This window comes from Aythya marila (genome assembly GCF_965140915.1).
Source record: "Aythya marila genome assembly, chromosome: 2".
NCBI lineage: Eukaryota > Metazoa > Chordata > Aves > Anseriformes > Anatidae > Aythya > Aythya marila.
Window position 1 is genome coordinate 116,456,928 of NC_139043.1, and position 25,098 is coordinate 116,482,025.

General features: G+C 35.3%; 1 protein-coding gene across 1 annotated transcript in view; it reads left to right on the forward strand.

Annotated features, from left to right (window-relative positions):
• RP1 (RP1 axonemal microtubule associated) overlaps positions 1 to 25,098 on the forward strand; it is a 214,311-nt gene that overhangs the window by 32,386 nt on the left and 156,827 nt on the right. Inside the window, exons 4-9 of the mRNA XM_082755390.1 lie at positions 779 to 6,288; positions 15,526 to 15,612; positions 17,717 to 17,849; positions 21,784 to 21,935; positions 22,513 to 22,591; positions 24,178 to 24,253. Of these exons, the coding sequence (XP_082611516.1) occupies positions 779 to 6,288; positions 15,526 to 15,612; positions 17,717 to 17,849; positions 21,784 to 21,935; positions 22,513 to 22,591; positions 24,178 to 24,253 (6,037 nt within the window). The remainder of the gene's footprint in view (positions 1 to 778; positions 6,289 to 15,525; positions 15,613 to 17,716; positions 17,850 to 21,783; positions 21,936 to 22,512; positions 22,592 to 24,177; positions 24,254 to 25,098) is intronic.

Sequence of the window (25,098 nt, forward strand, 5' to 3'; positions counted from 1 at the left end):
TGATTTAAATTCAGATTTTATAAGCAGTTCAAGTGCTTCTATGTTTACTTATCTATAGGGGACTGAAAATGTAGCCTTTAGTCACGTGTGTCAATGACACTACTTAAAGCAATGACACATACTGCAGATTGTTGAATTAATCCCAGAGATATATATTTAGACCATGACTGACACATTTTAGCACTAACTGTAAGGACTAATAGGAGGTGATATGTTAGCAATTGTCAGGGCACGGAAAAGATGTAAATTTAGTAGCCTGAAGGCCCAACAGATGCAGGTCTGTGAACTTCTTAAAAAAAGTTCAAGGTAGCCTCAACTCCCAAATGAGTATAAAAAGAGAGAATTTACAGAATGTAGTCCTTTTTTTTTAGTCTTTGGAGCTTCAAATAGGACTATTGCTCAGGCATTAGAAAGGGCCTGTTGAAAAAATATATGATGTGGAAAAGTAGTTAAATCTTTGATGTTCTGTTAAAAATTGGTTGTATTTCTCTCTTGAACAACTTCTAAAAATTAATAGCAAAATGAGATATGATTTTTTTTCTATTTCTTTTTCTTTTCTTTTTCTTTCTAATACTCTAGAAAAAAAAAAAACACAACTTCATTAGGTTCTTTTGTACTAATTTATCTCCTTTCTTTCTTTTTTTTTTTTTTTTCTTTTCTTTTTTTCTTTTGCTGCCTGTCTGCTGTCTTACCATCTGGATCCCTATCCGTGATATCTGTCTGCTCTACTTTCCAACTATTGAATGAATTTGGATTCTTTCAATGTAATTATTGGTAGCGAGAGTTGAAGTGATCTCTAGCTCTAGATCTCAGATATTCTCAGTTTCTTCTGGTAAAGAGTCCAGCAATGATAACAACTCAAATGATAACAACTCAGAGTCTTCCTATGTTACGGCCAATCATAATGGTATAGGAGAAAATCAGTCAGTTAATGGGGAAGAATTATCTGTGGCACAGTTTGAAGATGACATTGAGAAATCTGTTCACCTTAATCAAGATGGCAGTATGACAGTGGAAATGAAAGTTCGATTCAAGATTAAAGAGGAAGAAACCATTAAATGGACAACAACTGTAAGTCGCGCTGGTCTTTCAGGTGACAAAAATGTTACCGTTTGCAATTCTGCAATGGCTGCAGAAGACTGCTTATCTAATGTAAATATGTCAGAACGTACAGAACCAATGAACACTCCATTTTTGGACAGCTACAATAAGGGAGATGGAGACTCATCAAAACGATTCAATGAAGTCTCAGGCAAAGAATCAGAATCTGATTTAAAAATGGATGGTTATAATATCCATCAGAAGAGCAAATCTGAAGATCTAGATATAAGTAATGTACCTGAGGATAATATCAGACCTCGCTTTTATAGGCCTCCCACCCCTGGGCCAAGACGTGTTAGACAAAAGAAAGCAGTAGTTGAAAGTGTCACCTTGGTATCTGAGAAAGAGGTTCAGGAAAAGACAATAGGACAGTTTTCCTATAGTGAGGAAATACAGAATGGAGAAAACAAATCTGAGTATTGCATGGTAGCACATTCAAGCAGAAAAAAATCAGGTATCAGTAATCCAAAGTTTAGTGAGATGAGTGACAATGACATATTAAGGCTTTCTTCAGAGAATATAAAAGAAGAAATGCTTTTTAAAGTAAGCCACAAAAGTCATGATTTAACCACAAATAGGAAGACATTAGATGTGCCTGATGACAATGAATTGGTACAGAACATACTGGAGAAATCAGTTGTGGAGCAAGGTGTGTATAATAGCTTAGTATCAACCTGCAAAGCTAACATCAGTGGTTTCATACCATCATCAAAAAATTACCAGGCAGCTAGGCCAGTTTCAGCAGATCATATCCATGAATTATGTGATATTAAACAAATAAAAAGGTCACTGAGTTCTTACATTAGATATTCAGAATTATCTCAGTCAAAAAATGAAGAAAGAAAATGCAAAGCTTCCAGTTTATTAACTTCTCAAAATTCAGTGCATTCAGTCTGTCCTGAACACAATGAGATGGAGAAAATGATAGCTTCATGTAGTAAAGCACCTGAGAAAATAAATCCAACAACTGCATTCTCTCCTGTTAGTGAAAGTGAGAATCAAATCAGTGTCAGGGCCGAATCTTTGACAGCATCTCATCTGATTGATGAAAGCCAATCTGCATCTTCCCTTACTAAAAAGAAGAAGAGAAAATTATTGTCTAACTTTCTAGAGAAAGGTATATATGAAAATCAAAAAGATAAAGAAATTTCAGGGATAATTAAAAGTGAAGACATGCTTGTCACAAGCAAAACTACACAAGTTTCCACAACCCAGGATAATTGTTCTGAAATGCTTCAGAAAAAAGAAATGGAATTACTTGTAAAAAGCAATGATAGGTCTGACAATTCAGACAAAAGCATATGTCCTGAAGATTATTATGATCCCCATAATTCAGTGGAACAAAATGGATTATCACCTAATGAAAAAACAAGAACTAAGAAACGGTTGGCTGAGGTAAAATCAAAGTCAGGCAAAAAAAATAGTTCCCTTTTGTCTGTAAAGAGTGAAGATGATCTAATGACAGTTGATTCAAAAAATGAAACTGAAAACAGTCAGGATACACAGAGTACTGTGAAAGAAAGCAAGCATCTCACAACTAATTCTATTGAACAGACACCTAACTTGGCAATGATTTCAAAGACATTGTCAGAAGTGCCAAAGGTTCATAAAGTAGAAAAAGGAAGGGAGGATAACATTTTGGAAAATTTGTCATTAAAGAAAGAGAAAAAGCAAAAGAAGATGAAGAAAAATTTAAGTAAAGGTGCAAATAAATTAAATATGTCAGAGAGCTCCATTACAGTAGAGGCTCTGAAACAAGAGACTTTTCAAGAGGAGATTGTTGAGCATTCACTTGAAAACTATGTCCAAACTTGGCTGAAAAACCTGTCACCAAATGCTGTCTTACCCCCTATAAAGAAAAAAGAGGTGAATGTGGATAATAGCGATGTTTGTCATGTTTCTAAAGAAAACACTGATGCTTTTATAGATAAAGAAGCTAAATTTATTACAAATACAATGCACGTGACTGGAAAAAACCACCTGTTTGAACATAATCAAACCAAAAAAACATTAAAGCCTCTTTTTGAATTGGGAACTTTAGAAGAATCATCCAAATATTCACGTCAAAACCAAACTGACTCTTTGATTTGTGGTAATACAACAATGGTAGAAGAATCCAAGTATTTACTACAGTCAGAATTTCATCATGACAGTCAACTGCACGTGTTTCATGAAACACATGGCAATGATAAAAAGGCGTCAGAGTCTGATATTCAAGACACAGATCTGTGCCATAGAAAAAAATCTGAAGTTGCTGTTCAAGTTGATTGTTCAATTGTCAGTGAGAAAATGGGAACCGATATTCAGAATAATTGTATGTCTAGCATGCTGCTTCGTGAGTTACAATCAACTTTGCTTGGTCTCCAGAAAGAGCACGCTGGATGTATAGGAAAAACATACAGTCTTTCAGATATTTCTCCTCCAGCTTTTGGTTCTTCCTCCAATCTCCTCCTAGCTTGGCTACTAGTACTGAGTCTGAGAGAGAGTTTGATTGGTACAACCAAAGATGATATGCAAAATGCTACCTGTAGCTGTTCTGAAGTAATTACACAGTTACAGTTTCTGAAACATGCAACAGTTATGCAAAAAGTTGATGAACTGAAGGCTGCTTTCTCACATTTTCAAGAAACAACAGAACATAACTTATTACATGCTGCAAAGGAATTAAAAAAACAGGATTCCACACACGGCCATGAGAATATACCCATACTTGAAAATCATAATGGTATACATTTGCATGAAGAAGAAAAATCAGTTGAACCTTGTATTGAAAAGAACAGTTTAAATTCTGAAGAAGCTCTAACATTATCAGGTGAATTTGAAAGCTATTCAGATATACAGGAAGAGCTTTGTAGAGCAACAGAGATTTCAGATTTGAGTGCTTCGAAAACACAACTAGATTGTCAATATGCTGATACTAACTCTGTTAAATGTAATCTTTCATCAGATATAGAGCCACCTGAAACAAATGAAGAAATGGCTTATAATCTAAATGAAAAACCTCATGACAAAAACATTAATGAAGAGTCAGATACTTCAGTAGAGCCTAATTCAACAGTTCACAGTGTAACTTCTAATGATAAAAATTGCATTTTAGATCAGGATACTTCTGAGATAGAAGGTGAAAAATGTATTGTAGATGTTACTACTCATCAAAGGGAAGATGAAAAAGTTGATCCAAAGTCAACAGGTTATGACAAAAGAACAAACAATCAACTTAACCTAGTTGCTGACACCTCTGCAGAATATAATTATGAGGATTGTTCTGTACAGGAAGGGAAGGATGACACAGAAACTTGTGAGGAAACCTCTGAGAGGTTATCTACAGTCTCTCCATTATCTTTTTGTTATGAATCTAAGCAAATTACAGAATGTGATATGAGTGAAGGAGAACAGAAATTGCAAGTAGAAGAATCAGAGAACAAAACATGTTCAGACACTTCTCAATTAAAAAAATGCTTAAAAAGTCCTGCTACTTCAGACTGGTCAGATTACAGACCAGATACTGAGGAGAGTGATTATAACTTCAGAGCATCCAGTGATTTGACCAATGAAAGTGGAGAAGAAGCAGTACTTGAAAAACATTATAATACTGGCTATGTAAAAAGAACTATTGAACGACTTTATGGTAAGACAGAAGCTTCATTTAAGCCTGACTTTCAGAAAGGATTTCCTTACATGTCCAAAGCATTACAGAAAGATGCTGAAGAATTCAGCTCTGCAGTGGTGAAAAAAAACATTCAGTTTTTTCAAGAACCTAGGCCTTGTTTTGCAGAGAAATTTTCACATTCTTCACTGTCATCACAAGAATTTCCAGAAATCATCAACAAAGATGAAACTACACGGAGAAAAGAACGTATTTCTTCACCAACTACTCCTAATGGAGAAGAGACAAATTATATTAATGACAACTCAAGGGAACGTCCAAAGCAACATTGTCAACCTAGTGTACATGCTAATGAAGATGAAGGAATATTGATTGATAAAGGCAAATGGCTTCTCAAAGAAAACCATTTGATAAGAAGATCACCACCTGAGCGGACTGGAATGTATGGCAATTTGGATACAACATCAACAGACACAGTGCTTGATACTAACAGTGATGATGCTCCATACTCACACTTTGGCAATCTGAATCAGTATCCAGTCCTCAATGAAATATCTTCTTCAGAGCTTGAAGATATGGCTAAGCCCTCTAAAAATTTTTGCAACTACTTCAACATGCCTCACAGTAGTGATTCAGATCCTCTACAGGATGACTTGAGTAGGGAAAGCAAACTTGGCCTCAATGGAAAAATCACCTCCCTTCCTGTAGGGAACAAAGAAAAGATCAAACCTTCAGTCATGGTAGGTTCTACTTCCACACATCTTTCCACAGAAGCTGATACCAGTTTTCCAGCCTTTGCATCGGTAGAATTTAGATTGCCTGATAACAAGGTGCATCCATTGGAACAGCCTTTAAATGATGAACCCATACGATCTCAGCCAACTGATGTTAGCAATACTAACAGAAATGCTCTTCAGGAAGATTCTCTGGATAAGCTCCATGCTATATGTGGCCAACATTGTCCAATACTGACGGTGATGGTTACACCAATTAATGAGGAGCAGAGAGGATATGCTTACCAAAAGGCATCTGATATTGAGAACCAGATGGGCCTATGTTTGTTGGCCAGTAAGAGTGAACATTTACAATGGTTAGGCAAAGATTTAGTAAAAGATGAAAGTAATTATGTGACCCTAAAGAGGAACTTCATCAATAAGATTGCCAACAATATTTTTACCAGGTATTATGCTAATAACACTATAGATTTTATTAGTAACATTGGGATACTTACATCTTCAACTCTGAAAGACAAGAGCAATTTAAGGAGGTTACATGGTATAAAGAATATGAATTTAAAGCCTATGGAAGTCAGCAATTGTCAAGACAATGTATCCAAGCACATGCCCAGTGATTATATGGTGGACACAAAGAGTAAGCCACCCAACACAAAGCCAGAAATATGCCAAATATTAAGAATGAGCCCAATTCACATTGTTGGAGAAAAATTGTCTCCCTTGTTGACAGATCGAGTAGAAACCTGTCATTCTGAAATATTTCTAAAATGTGACACTTTTATAAATAACATTGAACATACTGCCTCTGAAAATATGAAAAATGCAAATGCCTTTTCTACAGAAGAAGAAGAAGGAGGAGGAAGAGGAGGAGAAGGAGAAGAAGGAAAAGAAGGAGAAGAAGAAGGAGAAGAAGAAAGAGAAGAATGAGGAGAAGAAGGAGAGGAGGAGGAGGTGGAGGAGGAGGAGAAGGAGGACTAGGAGGAAAAGTTTGCTTTTGTGCCACAGACAATGGATACAGCAAAGATAAGAAAGACATATAATAAAGATCTTGGAAGTTCCATAACAGCAGATTAGTGACAACTTCAATAAAAATATTATCAAAATAAACTGCTGAATGCCACATCCAATAAAACTTCCAATGTGAATACAACCCAGATAAATGTAAAACATAACCATGTATCTTTATGGAAATATACATAATAGCTTAGTTTTTTTGTTTTGTTTTGTTTTGTTTTTGTCAGAAACAACATAGGAAAAAACAAACAAATAAACATACAAACTGTTCTAATGGTGGTTTCTTAGCTAAAAAAAAAACAACAACTTTTCTCCTAAATGCTATCTGTTCAGACATATTTAGTAATATACAGACCATGTCTTCTGTAGAGAAAAAACTACTACTGATTAAACAAACAAACAGAAAATCAAATTTTAAATATCTGCCTAAATTCTAAGATAAGATACTTATATTCCATGACTTTCAAGAAAGAGTTTAAGAACTACCGTTCCATATAAATGCTTTGTCCAGGACAAAATCAAATGATATCTTTAATTTGAAATGAAAAGTAGGAAATATTATTCAATTGCTGTAATACATTGAGAAATAGAAAATGGTAGTCATGTTAATTTTACATAGATTAATCAAACAACTATTTCAGTTTTTAAAGCCAACTTCAGAATAGTTATGTGGGTAAAGATGACTTTTGGTCTCCATATAGGAACATCCAGACCACAAATGAAATTTGCCTCTTTTATCCAGAGGATAGAGGAAAGGGAGCTTATTTATTATTTAGGCTTACACAGGTGCTGAGAAGGGAGATTGTGCATCCAGACTTCTTGACTGACTTTGCCATATTCCCTTCAGAGGCTGCACCACTTACACTTTAAACTGTTCTACATACACTACAAGTGTTAATTGTATTTTTTTTTTTAACCTTTGTACTCTTTTTTTTTTTTCTTCTGTAAATATGGTGTAATATGAGAATCCTAGGCATATTTTATGTTTCAGAGTCTTTCAATCTAATATTAGAATTATTTTGGATGCCTGTTTACACAATTTTTTAATATCCTTTATACTTAGTATGCAGTTATATATGGTTTACAATTTTCAGAAAATGATTTTAAATATAAAATTGGAAAATACTTAATGTATATTGTGATTAGGAAAAGTATTTAATTTTGTTTGTTTGCTTAGATTTTAACCCCTAGTTCTGCACAATAACTTACTTCAGTATCAACCAAGTCAGAGCTATACCTGAAGAAGTAAAGTGCTATTTTTTCAGGTAGAGAATGAGAATTTGTCCATTCTGTACTCTTGGAGGCTGCATCTAGACTAACTGGCATGTACATGGTACCACATGCTGGACCATGGTCATTTAGTTATCCAGACTGGGGACTTAATTAAAGCCTGACACAAATCCCTTTTGGTCCATGGGCCTTGATTGTCTCCCTCTGGAGAACAAGGCACATACAAGAGAAATAGAAGCAGGACCTGGAACAAAAGGGATTTGAAGTATGGGTAGGAAACCTAGAAGCTCTCCAATTCCTTTTAAGGAGTCTAGTGTTAGCCATGTTTCCTTGTAAATAACTGATAAGTTTCTGTTGTTTGAAGCAGTGTTATATTCTATGTAATAAACCAACATTAAAACCCTAAAGCAATGTTGTGATATTTACTAATAAATTTCATGCCAAATAGCTGTGTGTTTATCTGACTACACTGGTCTTATTTATGATTTTCTTATTTCCATCTTCACATTTTTGGGCATTTTTTTGGCATGTTTTAGAACTACTCCAAATGAAGAGTCTCAAGGATATTTTTTCATCCTTTTACCTATGGTAAAATAAAATAGAAAAAAAAACTATTGTTTGAAAATGAATCTTAAAATAAGTAGAATGTAATTAAATGCCATATAGCAGTCTGCATACAAAGTTTCTATGCCATAAAAAATGTCAAAAGGTTAAACTGACCTGCATTACTTGCAGTCTTTCTGTTGGATTCTGTTGCATCCTGTGCTGCATTCACAACACCTTAATTTATTCAGACTTTCAAGAACCTTTAATCAGATGTTTATTGTAGTGTTACTGAGCAAACTGAGCACTTGAAAGGTGAGAGGTGTGGTATGGACTTAGATTACAATTAACAGAGACCACAGCAAGCACTGAAATTTTTGTTGTATTCACTGAAGGACTCCTGATTTCAGAATGTTAACAGGAAGAGAAGGAATAAAATAGTCAACTCAGAGCAGGACAAAAGGTTGACAGTAAGATGTTCAATGCTGTCACAAAGTTTATTTATTCATTAATGGTTCAGGGAGGATACAGAATATTAAGTGGCTGAGATACACAGAGAAAATAAAATTGCTTTTATTAGGTTGGAAAAGACTGAAGAGAGACCCTCAAAAACTGTTGACTAGAGGAACCTGCTGATTGACAGAGGGAAAAACACCATGAGGAGTAATATAAACTTCTTATATATAGCTTAATTCTGTAAATTAGCTACAAAATGCATAGAGTCTTTCTGAATAAGCCAGGGTAAAATATACTTGGAAATGACAAGCATATCAAATAATATGTAAAGAATAGAACAGAAGAAAATTCAGTAGGCATTTAAAGGCTTTATATGAATTATGCTATTCTTCTGGAAGGAATTATATTTTTGTCTTGCTGTTATTAAAAAAAGAAATAGCCAACGTAACGTGTTGACTACAGGCCTATGAAGAGAATTTCAGTTTATCTAGTTTGTCTCTCTACTAGAAAAACAAACAAGCAAACAAACAAAAACCCACACAGAATCATGTAATAATTTAATATAAAATCATATAAATAATGTACAACATTTAAGGACTAAGTCTCATGTTAAAACTTATTAGCTATAGTCATTGTCATTTCCATTGAAGGGGTGTTCTAGAGTTTGGGTCCTTTTGCTGATATCTATCTTGTTTTTCAATTTCTATCCAAAATCTAGTCGTAGTTAGTTTACATTCATGTGTACCAAAACCATCCGCATCATTAAATTAGATATGTATTTTCCTCCTCCTGATATCTTTTGACAAAATCAGATATTCTCTCACCTCTTTTTCCACATAAGGCATTGTCTTCATTTCCTTTAATCATAATGGTTGTCTTTTCCAGGACCTATTCTAGCTTCAATTAATTTGTTTTTGAATATGGTTGCCAGACCTTATTGCAGCATGTGAAAGATTCTCTTTCTGAACTCTTGGACTCTGACAGTAAAATTTCTCTAATTAGAAATCTTTCTCTTGGTGCATCTTACAGTCTCATTGTTGCATCATATTAGTGACTATGACGTCTCTTTCTCTCTTTTAAATGATAAAATCACTGTTTTTACAAATTTGTTTTATTTTCCTTTTTTACATCTCACTTTAGAGTTCATTTGCCTTCATTAACCTGTTCCCTTACTTTTGGAAATTTGCTGTTTTTAAATCAAAAGCTTCATTTAAGATATTCTTTTGGTCCTACCTTAATTTAAAATGAATCAGTTTATGATTGCTTATTCAGGGGTATTTTGTACATCTCTTTCTAAAGGGCCATCTGCCCATCAAATCTAATTAAAAATTGTATTTTCCTCTAGTGATCATTTCAGGAAGAAACGTACAGATTCTGACATTTAGAAATAACTTCTTTCTACCATCTAGTAGGATTTATTCTCCTTCCTTGGCAAGTTAGACGGTCTCATTATGTTTTTGACTTGCATTGTCTATTTTTCTGCTATCCTGTTCCAAAGTAAATGTAATCCAAATAGATTCTGTTTCATTTTGCATTTTCCATGTGTACACTTGTAGCTTTCCTAAAGGCTTCATACCTAACTTATCTTTTGTGATCCATGCTCCAGGTATGACTGCTTTTTCATAATTTTACTGTTACCTCTGAATATGCAGATCTCTGTTTTGTGCTAGCAATAACGGCATATCTAGATTACTGACCTCATCAGTATTACAGCTTTTGTTCATTTTAATGTTCGACATCCTGTATTCATTGGTTTTTCTACATTTATCAGATAGATATTCTGTTTTATGTACATTGAAACAGCCTGTGGAGAATGGACAAGTTGCAATATATTTACTCCTTATTTCTTAGTCTGAATACTTTTTACTACCTGTGTCTGCCATTATGGTACATCCATATTATCTCTGGCAACAGGCGCATGAGTACATTCCATGATATCAAACCCTTCCTCATGTCATGTATCTGTGAGTAACCAGTTGATTTTATTACCTTGTTTATTATTGACTTCTATTTTACAATTTCAAAGAACTCCAGTTCCCTTTAGTTGACCATCTTCTTCAGCATTTTAGAGGTATTTATTCATTCAAACAGCAATTTTAGCTGTAATATTTTTTTTTTCATTATTAATAACAACTGGTGAATATACCTTTTTCATAAAGAAACTCAAATTTTGTAAATTTGCTTTAGCAATCAATGTATTCTTCTGTTTTTATTTCTTTGCTTGTTTGTTGGTTAGGGTTATTTTTTCTTTCTCTCTTTCTTTCTTTCTTTCTTTCTTTCTTTCTTTCTTTCTTTCTTTCTTTCTTTCTTTCTTTCTTTCTTTCTTTCTTCCTTCCTTCCTTCCTTCCTTCCTTCCTTCCTTCCTTCCTTCCTTCCTTCCTTCCTTCCTTCCTTCCTTCCTTCCTTCCTTTCTTTCTTTCTTTTGTTTTGGACCTGGAAATAATTTTTTCTATGTCATCTTTTTTTCTGTTTGGACTCCAATCCATGAACCATCTTTTCTTCATGTTTAGTAAGACTGACTTCCCAACTTTTTCTCCCAGACAGTATGTAATGGATCAATGAATACTCGTTTTTCTCCATTATCTTGTTTGCTGATTTCACAGGTCATTTTCCTTACCCATTGTTCAGGCTGTATTTTCAGCAGGTTTATGCACACCTACGCAATTCTTCTTACATTAGGTACACCTGCATAGAGTGACTTAGATGTCGTACAGTTATCCAAGTTTGTCATTTATAATTTAGATTAACATGGAGGATTATATGGTCACCTGTCATCAGCCATGCTTCACAGAAAGTTGGGTAAAGAACTGCCTTTGTAATAGAAACAATGAGCAAAATTCAGCTGTGGACAAAGCAGATTGCAGCAACTTTTAAGAAATGTTACACAGCTCTGTTGTTGGAAAATGTGATTCTGTCAATTGCTACTTTTCCTCGGGTTTAGCAGTTAGTACTTCCTATTTTTTATGTTTAATGTGTTAAAGCTATGACAATTGTTGTGAAGATGAAGTTTAACTTAATGATAGGAATAGCTGTTTGGCAGTTTATTATTTAACAATGACAATATAATTATTTAGGAAGAGTAAGGATAATAGCTGCATATTCACAGTATTTTTCAGAAAAGTGCTCTCTCAGTTTGTGCAACTGATATTAGTGCATATGTCTATATCAGCAACAGCTCAGATATGTGAAAAGATTTGTAGCAGTTGTAAACTTCTGAAGTAAGAAAACTAACCCTGATACTGTTTTTAAAGGAGACTCACCCAGTTACATTTCGAGGGCTTGAGTTTTGCCCTCAAAGATGAAACAAGCACCATGTTAATGCTCCTCGTCTCTCCACTCAAAATCTGGGGGACAATGTCAGTTTTAATGGTTACTAATTCTACACCACTGCAAGAAGTGTGTGCTTTTTGCATAAAGCACAATGGCCACACAGAAGAAAATGTTTATAGCTAGAGCTCAGTTACAAGCAGGACTTGTAGATTCTACCAGCAGGCCTCAGTATTATGTTAGGATTGATAATGTGCCATTATTGAGCCTTGTTTCCTGCCTTTTATTAAAAACAGTATTAATAATTCAAACATAGCTGCTAAGTTATGTGGAGGACATAGATTCTCAACTCATTTACTTCCCAGAGAGAAATATATTGACATACACCAAGCCTAGGTCAGCCTGATCTATCTATTTCTTAACCACCTTTTCTTTTAGACATGGCTAAACATGAGCAAGTAAAAACAGTAATCCTGTACTTCTAAAAATACTAATCCTTATCTTTTGCCAGAATGCCACGGAAAGCTACATGCAAATTCCTAAAATTAGTGGTTTCATTGGTCCTCAAATAATACTCTGCTGCACCTTGATTCTATGCATGTATCATGATCAATGACCATTAAATCTTTTAAGAAAATGCACATTGCTAGCACTGAAAATGCTGAGTGATACTCAAAAAAAAGTAGTTTCACTGAATCTTTCAATAGAACTGTAGGATTTTGTATTGCCTGGATTTTAAGACACATAGATCTGTGTTGTACATGTCAGTCAAGAAAAACAAAATTCATCATATCATGCCCTTACTATCTTATTTTCCAATGTTTTAGCCAGAACAGACAGGATCAAAGATTCTGTGATGGAAGTAAAAGTAAGAAACATCAGTAAATGTGTAGAGACATTAGATGATAGGGGGCTTCTGTAGTCAGTGGAGCTCTTTGATACTGCTGCTGTATTTTAAAAGTTCTCTTTTGAGAAACTGCTACATTAATCAGTGGTGCAAAACAATTTTAGCAAGCTTGGGGGGTGCTTAAGTGTTTATCATTTGAGATAGGCACCAGCTATATTTGGTGTGAAGGTGTTTTCTTAGCATTCCTTCGTAATATCCATTAAAATGAAACAGGCCACAGTTATCATCAATCCCTCAACGATACCATTTCCCTTAATTCCCTGCCATTGATATTCAGCTTCCACTGAGCCAAAGCCAAAATACATATACTTGGTCTTGATAAAAATGAATTTTAACCATAGAAAGACTATTGATATGTTAGGGTATAATGACAACACTGCAACGCATGTACATGGTAATTCCTTCATGGATTTTGACTGAGCTGTTACATCTGTGAAGCCAAGCATAGCTTTGAAGACATACAGATCCATTCTTAAAGGTACATTCTGTGCTATACCTTTCAGCAGAGCTAATTAGCTTTAAGAGACCCTAACATTCAGAGTGATGAGTTTGTGATTCCAGAGGTATCTTGTTGAGAGCCGGGATGTCATTACACAGCACTGCATAGGGCAGATGCATCCTAAACAAACAGAAAGACCTATTTCATATATTTTAGTACAATATTTCAAATACTGTGTTGGAAAATTAATCTGCAGTCATGCAATTTAAGTTTGTCATATGACACATGCATACTCTAAAAGATGTGAATGTAACCTGATATTTCTTGGTTTTCACATGCATAACTTACCAAAGTCAATATTTGCTGTATTTTTGTGAAATATATATTTTTGTATTCATTGGCATGATATTATTTAGAATTTTGACTGCTGAAATACATTTTGCTTAGGAATCTTGAGTTTGAGTAATTCAGAAAGTCTTTTTATCTTTTGATAGCTAGGAAATGGAAGGTGTCAGTCCTCACCAGTGATGTGCCATCTGCAGAAACAAGTTCAAAGGTTTATATTACATTGTACGGGGATCGCAGCAGTTCAGGGCCTATTTTTCTTGATGGAGAGGAGGGAAAATTATTTCAGAGAGGCAATGAAGACATCTTCACAGTAAGTAATATATATTCATTGTGTTGCTTCCTTGTGTCCCGCCAGATTACATGAAATTTCAAAATCTATATGATTGAAAGACAGGCAGTTTTCGTATAGCATACAAATCTTAAAACAAGAATCAGGACATAAATGGGCACATAAATTTAATATCTTTTCCCCCTCAGCCATCCAAAAGCCAGCTTGATGCAATGTATTTCTTATGTGTTTAAGGATAACCTTATATAGTGCCCAAGATAATGCCAGGAAGAGGACAACAGGTACTTGTATAGTGTTTAAATTTGAAATGGAGCAACAATATTAAAAATGAAGCAACAAGTGGAGAATTAGGGAATGGAATAAATTTTTAACTTTGTTAAATCCCTGCTGCCTTATTATTGCCATTCTCTATCTGTGCCGTTCTCTATCTGTGCTATCAAAAAACAGATAAAAGATTGAAATGAGTAGATAAAATAGGTAACCAGGGTAAAAATACTCTTTTCATGAGAGAGATTTTTAGCTGTGTTTCATGCCCCCATTATTATCATTAATTTTACTTCCAATGACTCTTAACTGCAAAATATGGAGACAGTCTCTGGTTTGGAAACTAGGATTCCCTGTGTAGGTGAGAAACCATAATACCAAATGCAATTGAGGAGTGCATATTCTAAAATGTATAGAAAGAGTCAAGCCTCTCTGTTTGTGTTTTGTGCTAGATCTAAGTTAATTCAGGTCTGTCTTTGCTCTACCTCTTTACTGTTTATAACACTGCATTCAGGAAAGTTCACAATACAGGGAATTCAGTTCACACCATCTCTAACATGTAAATGAAAACATGAAAATGAATTCTATAGAAAGAAACAGAAGGACAGTGATTCCAGGCTACATCATAAGAAAATAATGATAGTGCAAGGAGGTGAAGTGCTCACCGTATGTTTCCAGTGCCTTGAAGATAAACTTTCTATTTCTATACTTAAGTTCATAACTAGTTGTTTAAATAACCTTCACACAAAGTGATTCCCTCAGCACCCTTTTATCTGTACTGGCCATGCTCATCCAGCCCACACAAAACTAGTCTTTCAAATACAGCTTTTTAAGTTGATTTAATTGAAATGATTTGTAAAAAGAAACATCAAATCTGACCACAATTGCTTCCAAAATCGTAAGGCATATCCTCCTGGACGTGCAGGGAAAAACTCAGAGGTATGTGGGAGGTGCTTGAAAGACAGAAATCATTTTATAGCAGGTCAGTAGCATAGATACTAAACTGAGACAGGTCAAGAGGCTTTTTTTTTCTTTTTTTTCTCTAGTCTGTATTCATCTCTCACTGAGATCAATATTCAGTGAGGAAAAGAATAGCTAAAAGAGCATCTTGAGTCATTTAGACAGGGTTGGCAGGCCACATGGTTTGCCGTAGGGGTTGTCTTTAAAAGAAAGAGCCAAGCTTCTAATGATAGTCCAGAGCAAAATATTTTGGAATCACCTATTTAAATATCAGAATATTTTTTTCATATAAACTAAATTAACTTCTGTTACATGTTTTTGTTGTAAGAAATGTTCTGTGTTTCATCGGTTGTGTTCCTTTTACAGGTTCATACTGGAAACATAGGAAATCTCTACAAAATACGCATAGGACATACAAATTCAGGAAATTCCCCTGCGTGGCACTGTGAAGAGGTAAAAGCAATGAGAAGGAATTTTGTCTTTCCAAAAGAAAGACACTATGACAATGGAGTCAAAATATGAGTCAGAAAAAATCCTCATGTTCACATCATGTTGATGTTCACCTCATCAAATACGTGTAGCTTAGTTTATGAGATTATTCATCATGGAGTCTTTTTTTGTGAAGAATGAGAGGCAACTTGGGATGCCATTTATCTTCACTGCTTGTTTGAAGTTTAGTGAGAACTGTGCATTTCTTTAAAAATGCATTGCTAGGCAGTAAGAAAAGCTGCTGAAGTGGGCCGCTGTAGTCTTGAGTCTTCTGCAGCCTTTGTATGATACAAAGGGTGTCTAGAGTTTGTTGAAACTCAAGTCATTATACACAGTCTAGCCAAATTGTCCTCGAATCTGTGACTGACTGTGTGCTTATGCACAGCATCAGTGCTAAATTGCAAATGTTTCCAAATCTGTGTTTTTGAGGGGAAAAAAAAAAAAAGACAATAACAGATTCTCATCTCTCCTCACTTAATAAAAGATCTCAATGAAGGTAAAGCAAACATAAAGTGAATCAAATCAGCTAGTTATGTTTCTAGCTTTGGTTGTAACACCTAGTGGATAGGTTTTTGGGCTGGGAATGAACATATCTGTCTTTTATCCTTAGTGCTAGTGAGGTACTATGTGTGCCAATGATAGACAATGCATGCCTGAAACACTTCCCTCTTTGTGCCAGAGTTTCTTGTCCTTTAGTTAGCAAAAGGAAGTTTATAAAGGGCTTTAGAAGCTTTTGCTGAACTCACCATTATAAGCATGCTTTAGGGTAAATTTTGATCTATCTATTGAAAAGTGCCCACTCATGTTAAATATTCACTGATGAATGTTTGAACTCTTTGGTTGTTTGATGCTTTAACTAGTTGTTTTCATTTGGGGCTGAGACTCAATAAGAAGACAGAGTATGGTCTGGGTATTATATAGAGATATATATAATTGTACGACACACCCATTTAAAATGACTGATTTAAGAGAAAATACTCTATAAATGCAAAGCTTTTATAACAGTTAGGCATGCTGTTCCTCCCCACTATTCCATGGTTTCAATGACTGTCTCTGTACTGAGATGTTTTCAGGACTGCAAATGTCCACAAAGCTACTGCTTTTCTAACTCCACGTTCCTGTTCAAGATCTCTCAGCAGATGTTGACAGGCTGAGGTGTGCCAGGTTTTTCAGACAAAATGAATTTCTTTCTTTAAAGTTCAGTATCAAAGCAGTAAAAGTGATGAAAATGTTTCCAATAATTATGAATGTATTCAATTAAGATTAAAGGATAAATCTCCTAATTAAGGAGATTAGATTGTGCAAAACAAAGAGCAGGAGTGAAATTACAGGTAGAAATATCTTTGTTTCTCTCTACTAGTCCAAAATCTAGTGTAGCTGCTAGTATAAATTAGCATAATCAGGGACTATTCTAATATCAAGTAGACTTTGAGATGCTTACTATGGAATACTTCAAAGTATATAAAAACTGGAGCTATTTCCCTTCTTCAGCGGGTGCGCATATGGTCCTTTCACTGCTATGTACTAGAATTTGGATATGGAAGAAAATTGTATGGGGCAGACTGGTGTTGGGGCTAGCACTTTCAAAGTTTATTTACATTACAAGCAGTGCTGAAGAATCAAAACCTGTTTCTTTAATATGGAGCATGTTATAATATGGAATATTTTGTTGTAATAAAATAAATTAAAAGAATAGATTCACAAGTATTACCAAGCTTCCCAGCGAGAAGTTACTTATTTGGTAAGACAGGCTACCTGGTGACAGTCTGTGTGGATATACCAGCTGCAACAACAAGGCTATATTTTGTAGGACTGCACCTGAGCTGATAAACCCTGTTTCTCGTCTATGCTTTAGTTACTCTGCTTTGAGCTCCTGAATGTGATTGATGGAAAAGTCAGGTTGGGGGCAGTTGTATCCAAGGAACAAACGTGGCTCAAGCACACGGTTTTCTGATCACGCCACAGAGCTCTACCTGCATGGATTTCAACAGCATCCTACAGATGTAAAGCTCTGTTCTGTTTGGACAGATATTAGTAACTTAAATTGCAATTCTTGGTGCTGCATTAGGTGCAGTTGCTGAACCTTTTCTCGGGGGAGCAGTTTTCTTTCCCTGCACGTCAATGGCTGGCCTGGGACCAAGCTAATGGGGAAATATCCATGGAGCTTCCTGTTTTCCATCAAGGTCAGCCTGTTCTTCCAGGTAAGCATAATGCCACATTGGCTAAGTCAAGTCAGAACCAGATGTTGATAGAGATGAGTTCATTGTTTTTCATGCTTTGAGTTTCATAGGTTCTTCAATGATATCCTCCTGATTTGATAATATTTTCAGCATCTGTGTTTGCTATAAAATAGAGACAATATTAAAGACACCTCACAGATATTAGTTTATATTTTTGTTTATAAAAAAGCCAGAAAAAAAAAAGCAACACAAAACTACAATGAACACATCACATGAGCCAAATCAAAAACTCTACTTCAATTACTGAAGTACTCTACATAGCTCTACTATGGCTATTGTAGCTGCTGCTTTAGTTTCTTGTAAGTGTCTGAGACAGGTTTGTGAATACTTCTAATTTCTGGGTTTGGAACAAAACCTAGCAAAAAAGGTTATAAGTGTTAAAAGCTGATATACTGATATACTACCACTACTACTATAATTATATTGTAATTCTAAATGTAATTGATGCCAAACAATACCAAAATTATTAGATGTTGCTGCTGTTTCACTGCTTTAAGTCTGTGCTCTACCACACTAATCCCTTTTGATTGTTGTTTCTATGTAGTCTCTCTCCTTCAGTGATGGGAAGGAAGTCAAAGAAGTCTGTACATGCTCTTTCTTTTCCTCCATCCATCATTGCTCTTTCCTAGCCTAAGAAAAGTGCAAAGGCAGAGCAAGGTCAGTGTACCCTATGAGAGATGTGGGTGAGGGAACAGGAGTGCATGGGAAGATTCTCACCCTTCAGGGTATGAAGTTAGAAAGGGAAAAATCATAACACCACCAGTATTACTTGTGCTGAAGCTTTCATTCAAGAAAGATCTTCCTGGGACATGTTCCAGGCCTTCCTCTCCTCCCTTACCAAAAGAACAGATCAACTGTAGAGAACAAGACTAATTAATGTGAGAAACTTCCATTCAGAGTTCTCAAAAAGCTATAAACACCTCTTTTCAGGATGTTTAATACTATATCAGTGCTTGTTGGTTATTATGGCACCTTTGGTTGACCATCAAAAATCGAAAGGGTAACAGACATCATTGTTGGGTTTCAGGCTACAGGAAGAGGATATAAATGAAATTGAGGGTTGGAAGTACATAGCACATGAATATGGGAAAACTTACCATAGGATAGTAACTCTAGTAGGAAAGAGCTGGGTGGCTTGGAGCTGTATTTACGCTGATGATGGTTTAGCACTGAGGTTAAGAAACTGGAAAGAAAAGCATAAAAAAGTCTTGTGCCTCATTAATATGTCTTTAAGAGAAAAAGAATAGCAGGAAATATTTCCTCCAATGATCTAGTTAGCAGCTGTAAATGGGTCATTAAATACTGTAAAGAGGGCTTGGCCAGCCCTAACCACAATGATTTGTGATCTTGAGTGATTTTTATCTTCATACCCTTGAGGGCACGAAAAGCCTCATATGCATTCAGCCTGCATCCTCATAGGTTAGATCTCTCTGGGAGACTTTGGTATTACTAGCGTAGGGGAACATACAAGCACTCCAATAAAAACAAAATAAATTAAAACCCAACATTTTAAAATAAATGTTAATTAATAAGCATTAATGGGTTGTTAAATTGAATATACTCAGCTTCCCTACATGCAGTATCTGTTCTTTCCCAGTGTTCCCTTACATAATATTCTGGGACCTTGACCTTTCCCACCTTCCAACTTTCAGGCTTTTCTTTCCGAGTAAGCTGTTCTTTTGTTTCTGAAATAAAGATATAATGAAAGACTTTTATTATCAAGTAGTCTTGATGCTTTATAAAGCACAACAGCACATATCCTCTCAATCTGCATTTTGTAGTTAACAATTTCTCTCACATAGGAAAAGAAGAAAAGAACTGTGTATTTCTGCTAACCTCAGTATAAGAGGGGTCATGCTGAAGGCTTTGGAGAAGGGAGTTTCATCTCTAAGTTAGTAATTGAAAGACTCTGTGTCTTTTTGCCATTATTATATTTCTGCATGAGACAGACAAAGAGAACATAGCTTTTAACTTCAGACAAGATAGTTTGATAACAGAACAAGTGGAGAGGTCTGGATTCAGTCTGAAAGAGGGATGATGAGAGGCACTTTAAAACCAATTTCTGAATAAAAAGAGGCTGAAACACTTTCTGATTTAACAGACTTTTGCATTCAAAGTATTAAAAATGTCTGAATTAAGCTGTTCAGAAATATTACATAGTGACTCCATGGCTCTAATTCTGAGGGACTGAGCACCATTCGTTTGACTTTTTATCCTCAGCCATTTTACTCTTGTTCCCTTCTGCTCATGTCTTGTGGCACAATTTTTGATGATATGATAATGAACTACTTGCTGGGGATACATCAGAGTTACACAGTGTTTGGTGACTGGGGACCTCTGCTTTTCTTGTTGCAGAAACTGGAAAGTGGACAGTCAATGAAGGAGAGAGTTGTAGCACTAAAGAGGATTGTTGGTCTGGAGAATTGAATTCTCTTGCCTGCCTAAATGCATAAAATGGGGAACCTGTTCATGTGGGTGCTGTAAAGAAAAAAGAATTGGGAAAGGAAATAGATCAGGTGGTGAAATGGTGAATGACATGGATTAAAGACAATATTAATTGACAGTTGTTAAATGAAAACTATTTTGAGTATTAAGGCAGGTTTACATTGGAAAACAAAACAAAATATAACAGTACATGACTGCTGTTAAAGACCATCTAAAGTCCCTGTGACTTAAATGTGGCTGGTTTTTGTCCAAATGCTAATAGGTGATCTGCAAAAAGTTGTGCGTTCTCCCCTTGTTCTGTCTCTGCTAATTCACAGGCATAGCGGAAAGAACTAAATTTTGCAAATAATCCTGACATTTTCTAATTTCAGAATGCTGTGTTTACAAACGTATTTTTTTACACTTATAGACAAAAATAAGTGTAAAGAATACAATTCATTCTCTTAGTTTTTTGTTCTGCACAGTATTCTGTGGAATATCTGAAGGAAAGCCGAGTCACTATGTTTTGGGAAAAAAAAACCTATAAGAGTTATAAATACTTATAAATCCGTGATGATGCCTATTCTTATGCGAGGTAAAGCTGTCAACAAATTGTGAAAATTTAGAGGTGTCAAAAATTGTGAAAATTGCTTGATTTTTATTTATTTAGTTAGTTTTTCTAAGTCTCTGGCCTAGGATAATCTGTAGTACAATACTCCAATGGAGTGTAGAGGTGAAGCATAGTAGTGAGCATTTCTGAATGAGCTAGTTCTCATGACAGAAGGAAGCTAACACTATATCATAGAGCTCTGTGTGCACATTAAAATAAACTGTGACTTTCACAAGTTTCTGCTGAGGATTAGTATACTTTTATCTTAATTCTGAATTTTCTAGGGTTCTAACATCTGCATTCTAAAAACCACATTTTTCTACTGATGCATATGTTTAATATACCATAGTCTTTACTTCAGTTTCATGGGATTTTGACTTTTGTATTTTTGTATGTGACAGAGGAAGTTGTTACTAATGTATTTCATGAAGAAGTAGAATATTAAAACAATGCAGATTTCTGAATTCTGAGGTCCTAGAAAAATAAAATTACTGTGATGGATTTTTGCTTGTTTGGTTAACTAGTGCATTCAAAATGTTGATAGACTTCATTGCTTGCTATAGTTTTGGTCTCACTACTTACATTGAGCCTAATCTTGGACTTCTGTTATTTACTTTTCAGCTTAATGATGTTTTTCAGATGCTGCTGCAGGACAAAGGCATCCTGCTGTGTATTTAAAGTTCAGTTCTCTTTGCATTTCCATTCCACATTATCTTAATACTGAATAGGAGTTTTAAGATTTTGTACCTTAACTGCTCTTGACACAAATGTATTTGGACTCTACAGGCACATTTGCAGCTAGATGTTATTCTAACTATAATAGTGTTTATGATATGAAGGATTGTCATCTTTTATTGTCAGTGACTGTCTATGAAGTACATGTGACAACAGGAGAACTGTGGAATGCTGGAACAGAAGCTGATGTCTATATTTCTATCTATGGAGAAAACGGTGACACAGGATCAAGACAGCTGCTCAGATCCCAGAAACCCAAGAAATTTTTGAAAGGACAAGTGAGTGAAAGAGCATTTTCTGATCAGTTTGGCTGGCTTTTCTCTCTCAGGTGGGTGGTTATGCAAATCCAATTAGGAGATATGGCTACCACATCCCAGTGTTTCTTCAAAATTCCACAATTAAGCCAAACTTACTCTCTAAAGGTATATCAGTGCTTTTGGAAGATTATTAGAATTTTCATTTATAAAATAGGTAAACTGTGTACTTTAATACTTAATATTTAATTACTTTAATTTGATCTAATAAGTGGAGAGAAAATGAAACTTTACATTTTATATCTGCATATCTGAAGTTGAAAACTTCTGCAACTTGTATTTGTTTAGCCAATTGAGCTAACTGAGCAGCTTTATGTTTTCTGACCCCATTCATTTTAATGGAACTATTCCCATTAGCAAAATCACCAGGCTTATTTCTTTTGATTCAGAACACCTGTCTTTGATTTGTTCTGACATTATCATTAACTGATATTTCAAAGGGTGCCTTTGACAAGAGAGATTTGAATAGGTCTTCGGGATTTGATGGCTGAAAAGTGGTTTGAATTTCAGATTTTACTGAAGTTTTGTTGCTTGATTACAGACTGATATCTTTTCCGTGGAAGCTGTTCACCTTGGACATTTATACAAGATTGTTATAGGACACAATGGTCTTGGATCAGGTCAGAAGTCTCTTTATTTAGATACAGAATGCTACTTGTGAAGTTTTTCACCTTTTCCCTGAAATACAATATGTATTTTTAAAATTAGATATATGATTTTTTTCCAGAAGTGAGACAAATACTTCTTATGAAACTGTTTAAATGACACAGTTACCTTATTTAAAATATTTTGTTTTCTCTTTCAGTATTCTTTCAGGCTTGAGTCATGTCTGTAACTCCTCTGTCATTTTAAACAAATCTTCACTGAAAAATTGAAGAGAGGAGTTATTAGTTACACTCTGAAGATGCAGTTGGAGATTTTGGTTACAGTATCTTGTCATTAGACTTAATAATAAATCACTCTGCTTGCAATCAAAATACTTGTTTTATAAAGTCTTGAACCTAAATATTGTAAAACACAGCAAAGTATTTTAAGCCAATGTAAAATGAGTTGTAGAATAGTTTTCTGCCCAGTTTTCTCTTCTATGCTCAATCATGTTCCACTCTTCTAGTTACTTTTATAGCTAGAACATCTCAACTTTTTCTCTATTGGTAAGGGAAAGTTTATCACATATATTTTGTAGTCTTCCTCTGTAAGTGGCCATAGCTGGATGCCTTCCATGAAAGGCAGTGCTTAGATACCTTTGAGGATAAAGCAATAAAGATATTTCTCTCTCCAGTACTCTTTCCTGCCCTACTTCTAGATGTGCTTGCTTTGTCTCTTATTGTGTCTGTCAATGGATGAAGAGTGCAATAAATGAATAAAGGTTTCCCTATGAACAAGGAGACTAGAAGAGAATAGTTATCTCTAGAAGTTCTTTTTCATGAGATTACATAGGACTGGAAAGGAAAACAGCTTTGAGAAAAAACATTGTGTGAAGATCTGGCTTTTCTCCTGCACTCCCAATGCTACCTACTGTAGATTTATTAGTGAAAGTCTGCCCTTAATTTTCAGCTCCTTACTTTAAAGATCCACTCTACCAGTGTTTTTATTATGGGCTCACTTAAACTATGCTCTTTGTAACTCAGGCAGACTGAGACTGCACTGTGCCAAGCAGAACAAACATGGTGAGACTGTTTTTGTTTCTGTACCTGCACTGAAGAAGTGGGAGAAAACTTTCCTAGTTCAGTTGCTGTGATCACCACTTATGTTTGTGAACCTGTCTAAAAACCTACAGTGGAATTATGGACAAGACTGTAGAAAATGTAAGGCTAGAAAGAACAAGCTTATATATGCCTTTCACCTTCAGTGGACCTTCTCATCTCAGAGTATAGATTTCTAGAGGTTGTGTAAACCCGCGATGTTATTGAGATGCTTTTTCTGGTGTGGGTAGGATGGGGTGTGTTTTTGTTTGTTTATTTAGTTGGTTGGTTTTATTTTTCCTGGTCACCCAGATTTCACTACAGCATCTCTTGCCTTCCTATCAGCAAGCTCTACAGTACTTAGATCATGTAGTTTCCTCTCCATCAGGGCATCCATGTCTCTAGCAACCTGCCAGTGAAGCTGCAGATCTTGCAGTTCCAGCAGAAGAGAGAAAGACACAGGAAATAATACTTCATTTGCCTCTCATTAACTTTTTTTTTTTTTTTTTTTTTTTTAATCAAAGGAAACGGATGGTATCTGGACAAAGTTGTAATCAAGGATCCTATAACAGATCTGGATTATACTTTTCTTTGTCACAGGTCAGTGGTGTTTGTCTTTTAATAAATTTCTGATTACCATTGGCTTTCTTCTGAAAATTGTCAAAGTTTTTTCCTGTCAAAGCAAACATATTTACCCAAAAGTGAGCTGAAATGATCTAATTCATTTTATAACTCTCCGAGCTGTATCTGCCCCAAACCTCTGGTGTGTTTGAGCCAGAGAAAAAGCAATAAAAATTTCTGCCATGTAACTTTCCGTTCTTGCCCCTAGTTATAAGAGGTACTTTTTTAGCACATTCTTCCATATCCAATGCTTTGGACCTGATGTCTTCAGACTCATTTTTCCATGTCTTGGTTTTTCAGAAGAGTGGGTTGCTATTTCTCTGGCAGACTGATCCTACTTTACTGAAACCAGCACGGAGACTAACTTAAGGCTTGAAGATCATGTGAAATGGCTATCATAGGTGCAGCTATCTGACCACATCTCTTTTTCTTATTTGCTTTACAGCCTGTCACAGCGTTGTATCATAACCTGAAGCAATCCTACCTTCCCTGATTTTTTCCCCTGCAGATGCTACTGCTCTGAGTCTTCTGTTCTATGGCTCATTTCTAATTTTATCTACTCCTTATATACTCCTGATTAATTCTCAACACCTTATGGAAAAATAGTAACAGATAAGGATCAGTGCAAACACTAGGAATGAAAAAGTCCAGTCACGTATGAATCTAGCTACAGTTTGCCAGTGGCACCTCAATTCTATTTCCTCCTCTCACTTCTCTGAGTGAATAAATAATTGTCTGAGACAGCTGAGAGTGAGCGATGTGCACACTGAAGCTGATTTATGTTTGAGTAAGGGCTTTCTTCCTATCAGATACAGCACCTCATC